The sequence below is a fragment of the Diadema setosum genome, chromosome 16, assembly GCF_964275005.1.
Source record: "Diadema setosum chromosome 16, eeDiaSeto1, whole genome shotgun sequence".
NCBI classification, from domain to species: Eukaryota; Metazoa; Echinodermata; class Echinoidea; order Diadematoida; family Diadematidae; genus Diadema; species Diadema setosum.
The window spans coordinates 37,811,086-37,821,791 of record NC_092700.1 but is presented as its reverse complement, the minus strand read 5'-3'; the positions used below and the strand labels follow the sequence as shown (position 1 = coordinate 37,821,791).

At 39.6% G+C, this 10,706-nt stretch overlaps 1 protein-coding gene across 1 annotated transcript; it reads right to left on the bottom strand.

Annotated features, from left to right (window-relative positions):
• Positions 1-408: 408 nt before the first annotated feature.
• Positions 409-8,679, bottom strand: LOC140239881 (uncharacterized). Its single transcript, XM_072319698.1, has 3 exons — positions 8,669-8,679; positions 1,317-3,061; positions 409-1,205 (listed from the first exon to the last, which is right to left on the bottom strand). The coding sequence occupies exons 1-3, from the start codon at positions 8,677-8,679 to the stop codon at positions 409-411; spliced, it is 2,553 nt and encodes an 850-aa protein (XP_072175799.1).
• Between the last annotated feature and the right edge of the window lie 2,027 nt (positions 8,680-10,706).

The window sequence follows — 10,706 nt, the reverse complement described above, 5'->3', positions numbered from 1 at the left end:
TGAACAAAATGTTGGTGGCATTTGCAAAATTTCCCTCAAGAACAAAAATTTAAGCAAACCTCTCACTTCAGTTTTATTTCTTTTTTCTTTAACTATCAAACACCAATGTCCTTTAGCATACAATCTTGGTCAGATGAGCAGTAGTCTGATTCAATATTTGTATTTAAGATTGTCCTGCAAAGCCTTTTTTGTATTTATTCATCAGATTTACAAACAAATGTCTAAACAGAGGGGGTGACAAAACACAACACTTTTTCTCTTTATTCCCTCTTCTGTTTTATACATTGACTCTTTCACTTGTGTACAAAAAGGGAACAAAAAAGAATACTGTCATAATCTCCATTTCAACATTTACATCTGCTTGCCAGAGTATCTCCCTAATGTAATTTCTTCAAAGCCACATGTATGTTAATGGAAGCTTAGGCCAAAGTTGCGTAGTTTGGTGAGATGCTCTTCACAGAGCTGTTCTTTCACTTCATCATACAGTAAGATGTCCTTTATTTCAGTGATGGGATATCTCCTGCGAACACAATCCATCTTCATATGATAGTATGTAGGCACCAGGGACTGACTTCTTTTCATTTCTCCAGTGTTCTTATCCACCCACTCTCTGAAATCTAGTTTCCTTAGGATAAGGTCCCTTGGGGGAAGATTCATCTGCTCACTGAATTTCTGCATACATCCGTAGCATCTGCTGATAAGTCCAACTTTCCTCTCCACCGTAAAGGGTTGGTGAGTTTGTGGCATTCTTACTACATTCTTGACCTCGCAAGCAGTAGTATTATTTGCTCCCCTCCTTTTTGTTGCTTGTTTCTTTCCACTACCCCGACACTGCTGCTGTAAGGCCTTGTTTACGAGACTTGCTGTGGAGGCACGTTTCTTGGCATTGATTGTTACAAGAAAATCAGCTAGTACACCTCTATGCTCGGCTACTGCCAAGCAATGTTCACAAAAGAGTCTCTCATGAAAGCTGAATGACTTGCACTTCTCCTCGCAGACAAATTTTGCCATCTCTCCCTTTTGTGTCACAGTGAAGTTTGATATTTCACTGAAACACACTGTTATTTGGGGGTTGTTGGGAGCATGCACAATGTTTCCAGGTGACTGGAGAATTAGTCCAGCTTTATGCCAAACATCTTGTAGCTGTTCTGAAGTGAAGCCACATACTGAGCTCTCATCAGGTCCTATTGACAACTCTGCATGCACTTCAGGTATCAAATGAGCCTGTTGGCGGACTTCCTTGTGTTCTTCTTTTGACATGTTTCTCCATTGTACCGTTGTCTTTTGGAGATGCTTGTGCTGATGATCTAGTTTGCGTTCCCCAATACCAAGGACTGCCATTTCTAGCTCCCGGTATTTAGAAACGACGAAGTCCTGAAGACATTTTGCAAGTTCGTCCCAACCTTTCTTTCCAGAGATCCATTTGGATACCATGGCATTTATCGACTCGGCATCATTTGTTGTGAATTGCCTTGGTGGGTCTCCCAAACCTGCCTGGTTGCGCAAGGGCTTCAACATGGACGTTTTCACATCTGCAGATTTGAAGCGACGAAACCAAGTAGAAAACTCAGCTTCTCTACCGGATTCTTCTGTCTCAAGAGCATCCCATTGAGGAGCCCATGCTGCCAATTGCAGTTCGTATTCTTCCTCTGTGCTGCAATCAGCCAATCCTTCATACCTTGTACCGTCTACCTGCTCGCCATATATTGAACGTACAATCCTTCTGGCATTTCTTCTGACACCCAGTTTAGCTAGCTTAGCTTCACAGTTTCTCTTATGATGAAGCATGCAATGAAGATGGCTTGAATCCTTGAAGCTCGAGGTGGCTGCTATGCCCTTCTGAAGTGCAATCTCTCCATCTGTCCCATAGAACTGTACGCTTGTGTGCTGAAGACCTTTTGACAACTCGTTCCCAAAGTATCGGTAGGTTTCAAAATCTCTTCTCCCATGAATCAAAATTGCCCCAGGCATCAAGACTGACCTGTCATTGCTCCTGTTAACAAAGTTGTCATGCCGATAAGATGCGATTGTCAAATACATTGGCCCACAATCAAAAGTAGAGTCAAACACCAGAACTTTGCCCTTCTCACAAACGTTTCTCCGCATGTCTTCAGCTTGTTTATCTGTGTACAACACACATCTTGGCATTGATCCACTCCCCTTTTCATGACAAAATTCTACACTCTTCACAAAATCTCCTTTCAAATTCATCTTTAAAAGCTCAGAAAAATCAGAGCTCTTAGCTTTCACAGAACCATGGCGATACACCTGCTTCCTATCCCTTGGTACAGAGGCAAACGAGTGCAGGTCACTTCCTCCTTCTTTCTCATAATACTTATCAACCACTTTCTGGGCTGATGAGCAATGTGAAGACTTCAAGTTTTGAAGAAGTTCCTTCTTAGATCTGATATATGGTCGTTCAGAGTGTTTCTCATTACCATGGGGACTGATGATTAGCTCGGTTTTTTCACCTTTCCACTCGTATCTGACCATGCATATTGGGTGCATAGTGCCCTCCTCTGCATCATGCAGCTCATACAGCATTCTTTGAAAGTTAGGAGTGTCCCTGTGCTTATAGTACTTACGAACAAACGTGTATGTTCTACAGCTGCCAATGTCTTCGCTGGGTCCAACATTTCCATCGTTGTTGACTGTAATTCTACATTTGGCCCTACTGGGCTTTTGGTACTTCCCTGTCTCATCACAAGTAATATCTTCTGCAAAACGGAGCTGAGAAGTATCTATCAAGAAGCACAATTCTTGGTCGCAACCAACTGGCACAGAGTTGTTAACTTGCACTGATGGGAACAGCAGTGCCTTTGCTATGCGCTCACTGTCTTTGAAGAAGGTACTCTTTTCTTTGAAGGCATGCCACTTCTGCTTGTACAATAGAGGTCCAACATTGCTGTTGACAGTTCTTGGTTGGAGTGGTGTCTGATGATCTTCCTCGTCTGCTGAATCACTTGAGATAGCAACCTCCTCAAGTTTTGGTCGCTTGAAAGTGTTGGACCGTTCAAAATAAGCAGTAGACCCAGCTGCAATGAAGACGTCATCTGGATATCTGAAGAAAGAAAAGTATAAAATAAATACTCTTTAATTCAAACATAATATACATGTATATACTATTACAGTAGAACTTGTTACTGGTTGTAATTGATTGAACCCACATGCTGACTACAAAAATCAGTTGTGCATATTACACGTCAAGAGTACACGCAAATACTTTTTATTAAGTAAATGTCTGGCACATTTGATTTCTGTTGTCATTGAATGCACACGCTGAAAATTGTGCAGTCATTTAATAAACTTAAATGAACTTGGCAACTTTGACTGCAAGTTCGTGTATTGCATGTATGGCAGCATTATTCCATAGAAGGTATGGAGCATTGCATTTCTCCTCTGTATCACACCACTAAAGGTTGCATTCGGAGTGTGAAGGTATGTCACATTTGGATAAAATTTATGCTACCAAATCATTTTTTTTTTTGGGGGGGGGTGGTGTAGAGGAGGAGCCTTTCATTTTTTCATCTATTGTAAAATGCACATACTATTCTGTCACATAAAATTCAGTTATGTTCATCAACTACCAACCAGTAGGTCCATTATGGGTGCAGACATTTCAGTACATTGCACGGCTTGGACATCAGAGGCTACTTATCATTTGCTGATTCTCATGAACTGTTTCAATGAGCACCACCGTGACCTTCAAAAATGGCCATTTTATACATTAAATCTAGCAATTTAGACATCACCCGCTTTGAAAACAATATCCCCCCTCAATGGCTTTTGAGCCTTCCCTTATCTATTAGATGACAACAAGCTGCCCCTAATTACAGATGCTAGTCTGTCGCAACGGTGCTCAATGCACCAGTTCACTTATTCTCTCATTAACATTTCAAAATGGTCCCCCCCCCCCAACGAGCGCTGCAAACATACACGGATCCACATCATATTTTCTAAAATAGCCATGTTTTTCTTCTTTCTTTTCAACATCAGTTTTTAGTGACAATCTCAGCAGCAGTTCTACAGACAAATGTATTGTCCAATAGTTGTGACTTGTAGACAGCTCAGGCTTTTTCTATCACATCTATAGCAGCGCTGTTACATGTTATACGTCACCCCTGCCAATAATTTAAATTTAATGTGGTCACATGTGGTTGAGGTGACAAAACTGTACATATTTTATCAAACTCATCATTTGAAAATCAGCAAATACACCACATGATCATCAGGCACAGAGAGTCTCACTTCGCCAACTTACTCTTCATGAACAGTGACCCCAGATGCCCCCTCTTCTTCCTCAGAAGAGATGACTATTACCCTGAAATAGAATAAAAAGAAAGAAAATACAATGATTCCAGTTTACTGGAGGAAAATCAAGGTAAATAGATGAAACCTTTGGCTCATTTTTCTAAAAAGTAGAAATTTAAGGTTTCCACTTCAAAAGTACATTATAACATACATGTGGTCATGTGTCATAAGTTGGCCCCCTTCTGCATTACAAGGTGATAGCAAAAGTATACACTTCCAGATAGGAAAAAAAGTAACGCACTATGATGGGGGACATGCCCGAGTACATGTATCCCCTGAACCCGTTACACATCCCCCATTCGGATACATTTTGTGACTGCAGCAGGGAGTCCCTAAAATTTGATTTTTCACATCATGTTTTACTGCAACTAAGTGCCAAGTTTCGTAATCTGGTAAAAGCTGGTTCTAGAATATTTCCACCAAAAAAAAAAATGTTGCCATGGTAACAAAGACTCTACCCATACCAAAAACAATAGGTGTCTTTGCATTACCATAATGCACCTTTATACTAAGTTTGAAAATGATCCGAGAAGAACTGTAGCCAGTAGAGTGCTCTCAAGAAAATCTTTACTATTTTCACAAAAGTGCTACCATGGAAGCGATGACCCCGCCCGCACCAAAAACGATAGGCTTCTTTACTTTACCTTCTAATATCACTTCTTTGTGCCAAATTTCAAGACAATCAGGGTAAAAACAGCAGAAGTTACAGGTTCTGGGACATTCCAGAAAAAACTAGAAATATCTCTTAAGGTGATTAATACCCCCGCCCCGTGACGACAGTCTTACCCAAGGAATAAGCTTTCCTTGATCTTCTGCCATTTAAATGCCGTTACCATGGCAACGCAGCTTCCGACACGTCCGAAAAATATGTCTTGCACATCTTCCCACCAAGACTATTGTGTGTGCCACATTTCATAAGCTTTTGTCAAAAACTGAGGAAGTAGTTCAATCCACAAGATCTTTCCTTGATCTTCCGCCATTAAAGGGAAGGTAAACCCAAAGAGCAATGTGGATTGAGTGAAAGCAGTAACATTAGTAGAACACATAAGTGAAAGTTTGAGGAAAATCGGACAATCGATGCAAAAGTTATGGATTTTTAAAGTTTTAGTGTTGGAACTGCTGGATGAGGAGACTACTAGAGGATATGACGTATGAGTGGACAACAATACAAAGAAAATATAAAGGAAATTCAACAAAAATTCACTTTTCTAGAATTATGAAGGAGCAGTGGACCAACCGCTTTCAGAAAGCAGGGGGAATAATTGCTACCCTTAACATATGTCAATATCAAGTTGATGGAATTTGTAATTTTCATTAAAAATGGATTTTTGTAGTATTTGCTTTATATTTTCTTGGTATTGTTGTCCACTCATACGTCATAACCTCTAGTAGTCTCCTCATCCAGCGGTTCCAACACCAAAACTTTAAAAATTCATAACTTATGCATCGATCGCCTGATTTTCCTCAAACTTTCACTGATGTGTTCTACTAATGTTGCTGCTTTCACTCAATCCACATTGTTCTTGGGGTTTATCTTCCCTTTAATATGCCATTACCATGGCAACGCAGCTTCCGACACGTCCAAAAAATATGTCTTGCACATCTTCCCACCAAGACCAATGTGTGTGCCACTTTTCATGAGCTTCAGTCGAATACAGAAGAAGTAGTTCAATCCGCAAGATCTTTCCTTGATCTTCTGCCATTTATATGCCGTTACCATGGCAACGCAGCTTCCGACACGTCCGAAAAATATGTCTTCCACATCTTCCCACCAAGATCAAGGTGTGTGCCACATTTCATAAGCTTTGGTCAAAAAACTGAGGAAGTAGTTAAATCCGCAAGATCTTTCCTTGATCTTCTGCCATTAATATGCCGTTACCATGGCAACATACTTTCGGGTACTGTCAAAAAATGCGTCTTGCACATCTACAACCAAAGGCACACATCTGTACCAAGTTTCATGCAAATTGGGCAAAAACTGAGGAAGTAGTTTGCAACACAAAATTTTCCATCATTTTGGCTCATAATATGTGAGCCGTTACCATGGCAACATACTTTTTGTCACTGTCAAGAAATGTGTCATGCTGACCTATATCCTAAGACAAACATTCAATATGAATTCCATGAGAATTGGAAGAACACTGATGAAGCAGTTTTGCCATGAAGCATTTTGCCCTATATTTTACCAATAACATGCCGTTACCATGGCAACGCACTTTTTGCCACTGCGGAAATATGTGTCTTGCACATTAACATATTCAGATGAACATCTGTACCTAATTTCATAAAAATTGATCAAAAACTGTGGGAGGAGTTCGCGACGCAAGATTTGTACCCATTTTTGCCCATAATATACCGTTACCATGGCAACGTACTTTTGGGTACTGTCAAAAACTACGTCTTGCACATCTACAACCCAAGGCACACATCTGTGCCAAGTTTTATGGGAATCGGTTGAAAACTGAGGAAGTAGTTCGCGACGCAAGGTTTGCAACGGACCGACTGCCCGACCGCCCGACCGACCGCCCGACTGACCGACCGCCCGACCGACTGACCGCCCGACCGTCCGCTGATTCCTATATACCCCCTTCAAACTTCGTTTGGCGGGGGTATAAAAAAAAACATGGTTACCATGGCAACAATGACTACGCCTACATAAAAAATGATAGGTTTCTTCGTCTTACCATTATGCCCCTTCATGCCACATTTGAAGATGATCCCAGAAGAGCTGCGGTCGGTATAGAGATTTGTGTTATCTTACTGTTTTCATCAGAACTTTTTCTGATGCCCTTCTTTGGCAATAAAAAATGGTGTACTTTCGGAAAACTGATTTAGATCCTTACGGTGAATAACTGTCTAGGGTTTATGATCGTGTATTAATGAAAAAATCTCAAAACATAGGCAAAAATGCAAAAATATACAAGAGTAGGTGTATATTAAGTGTTACATTAGTTATTGGGTGATAAACAGTAAAGAAAAGTAAACTGGCTTTAATTTGATGCCTAATTTGTAGTCATTTGCCAAATTTTGACAAAAATCTCAACATTCTTCCAGAAATAGCACTAAAATGTGCATTTTCCCATTGACTTCGTGCAGGTGGCACCCCTGGTCTTCTAACTTTAGAATATTATAACTCCAGTTCTATATATTCTACTTCAGTGAAATGTTACAGGCAAATGGCATGGTAATACAGCTTCAAAATGATACAAAATTTGTTTGAATAGCTGTAATAGTTTTGAAGAAAATCCAAAAAGTGCAAGAGCACCATCATATTGGGGGGACCAGTTCATGACACATGACCACATATGTGCCAGGTTTGAAGTTCTTACTCCAACCGTTCTTAAGTTATTGAAAGTACAGTGTATGGTCAGGTACATAATGACCCCTTTGCCCTTTGACCTCATGACCCCATGATTTCATCACATGATTGTCACCTTTAATACCAAGGAAACACTTGCTACTTTTGAAGCTCTATATCTCAAATGACTCTTTTTTATTGCAAGTATGGTGTATTTTCAGGTATATTACGACTATGACTTGACCTTAACCTCCTAACCCCATGATCTCATCACATCGTCTCCTCACCGCAACTGCTATGTTTGAAGCCCTTATCTCAAACAGTTAATAATATATCACAAGTACGGTGTATTTCCAAGTACATAAGGACAAGTAAAATTGATTAATAGTTTCTCGTCCTGATTTTTTGAAAATGAGGAGGGGGTTCCATGTTATTTGATGGGTCAATCTCAACACATTTTTCACAAATTTAATTTCATTTGTACATGCACTACAGAGGCTCAAAACAAGGTGTGTAATTGCATCATATTAAAGGTTTTGGTTTTTCATTGTCTATATGTCCTCATATACTTATTTACATAATTTCAGAACAGAAATATCATATAATAAAAAAAAATTGAGGCGGCCATTAAAAAAATAAAAAAAAAACGGAGGAGGGGACAAGAAGCCAGAAATCATTCTTATTTGGCCTATTGACTTCTGTGAACTTTGAACTCTTGAAAGTATGTAACTTGCAAGGTTGGATGTTACTTAAGTTATCTCGAGGTTACACATGTATACCTCGTCATCTCGTCATCAATATGATGCCATGCTTCACACCCATAGAAGCTCTTCAATTCTGTGTTTCTTTTGAATCAATATTTTGATTGCTTGTCTTTGATAAATGCTAAAAATGAGAATTTTTAATACCCACTGTCATACTGTATTCATTTATGGCACTGCCAGTTAGTATCAGACTATGTGGCAGGGCTGTCAACATGGTGAAAGTGGAGAATGGAAAGCTTAACTGAAAAGTTTACAGTAAAGACTCTACCATTGCACTGACAAAAACAAAACTTACTCGGTTGCCATGGTAGTGATGGTATCACTGATATCACTGGTGTGCTCTGGTATCACTGGTATGCTCTAATGAACTCAATCTGCCTCGGTCATGCATTCCTGTTGAAGAATCTAAAAAAAAAAATGAAATAAAAAATTAAACAATGACAAGTCTAAGAGAAAGTATTTGAATTACGACTGTGATAATTTTGCTAGCTTTTAATGGGAACTTAAGCGATGGCAGAATGTAATTGCTGTGTCTTACACTGCCATTGGAGTGTAGAGCGGGTATATGACGTAATAAATCATCGTTTTTTGGTGAGTTTGGTTAGAGCATGAAGAGTGGTGTATAGGTCATAGCATTTGATGAAACAGAATTTGAAAACACTGCATCAGATGAGACTGTCACTGTCACTGCTGTCTGATCTGGAGAATTTGATGAGGCAAACCGTGTGCATTTATGGTGTAACATAGTCATTATATATTCAGATTTGTACTGTAGGCTTTCATAAATAGTATTATGGTAGTGTGACCATTTTTCACGAGTGTCCTATTTTAAGTTCGCACACAGGGCAATATATCTCAAAAACTAGAAAGAATTTCGAAAATCTGATAGCACCAATTGATAGAGGGACCTCAAATTACCTAGGGTAGGGACAAAATTTTCTTTGAAATTGGGTGAGAAATTGTGAAGATATTGACAAAAAATTGGCAAATTTGCTGTTGAAGTGTTGCCCTTGACCTTTGACCCCTGATCTTTGACCCCATGAACCCTAAATTCTCTAGATGACCACTGCCAGTCAACTATGTTCCATGAAGATTGTAGATACCTTGAACAATTTCTAAGTTACGGAGAAAAAAGTGAAGTTTTACTATTTTTACTTGACCTTTGACTGCAAACTTTCACCAGAGAATCTTAATTGGGTAATGCATGTATACACTAAGTTTTAAGAAAATATCTTCAGGCATTGCATAGATATGGTGGAAATAGTGAAATTTTACGTATTTGACCATAACCTTTTGACCTTTGACCTTCAGCATGTGCACCCAAAAGTTGATAGGCACACCTTCACCCCCTGATACACATACATGCCAATGGGGGGTGTTTCACAAAGCCGTTCTTAAGTTAAAGAAGGACTTAAGTGCGACTGGTGATCAGTTCTTGTGCTGAATTATTGAGAATCTAATAGGTAGACCGGTCTATACAGCACACAAGGACTGATTACCAGTCGCACTTAAGTCCTTCTTAACTTTAAGAACGGCTTTGTGAAACACCCCCCAAGTTTCATTAGGATACCTCAAAAGGTTTTAACGCTGTCTACAAAATTCATTACGGACAGAAGCACGGACGGACGGACGGACGGACAGACAACCCGAAAACATAATGCCTCCGGCACCACTTCGCGGCGACGGCGGAGGCATAAAAATAAGAAATATCTTTCTGTACTATAAAACTTAGGTGTTAATGAAGTCACACACACCCACACCTATGTCATGTGCCTCAATTTTACGTATAGACCTAGACCCGAACCTATGACCGTTATACCACACTACATAATATGTACACCACAGTTTACAGCGGTAAGGTTTCGAGTACTAACAAATTGAGTCTAGATTACTCCCTCCCTGCACGTAGGTCCTACAGCTTGAGTGAGCATGTAGGACAAGCAGAAAATACAATAATATCCGGAGTACTTACTGAACTCACCAGGAAGATGAATGAATTAAGAGAGTTATATGTATATCGCATCGAAAGTGGAGGTACAATAAGCCATTCTGCTCTGTTGACCGTCACGGCAGCAGCACCAACTAGCACGTACCATGCAGGCAAATATGCATGCATCATCGAATCACGATATCGTCGCGCGCGCCAGTTGCATGTGCAACTTTACTGATAGTTTCGTAAATGTGATTTTTTTTTAAATTTTGTATGTAATACGAAATTTTACTGGAGAAAAAAAATTCGTATCAATTCTGTAGTGTTTTTTTTTTTTCAGATGAGAAAATAACTTAACAACTTTTTAAAAAGACGTTCAATTAACCCGTTCCTTCCGAAATTC

What these genes read in the sequence shown, in the direction of transcription:
- LOC140239881 (XM_072319698.1), bottom strand. An exon ending in AGTCCTTGGTATTGGGGAAC is followed by an intron (nt 1,206 to 1,316) that starts GCAAACTAGATC and finishes TGATACCTGAAG; the next exon opens with TGCATGCAGAGTTGTCAATA.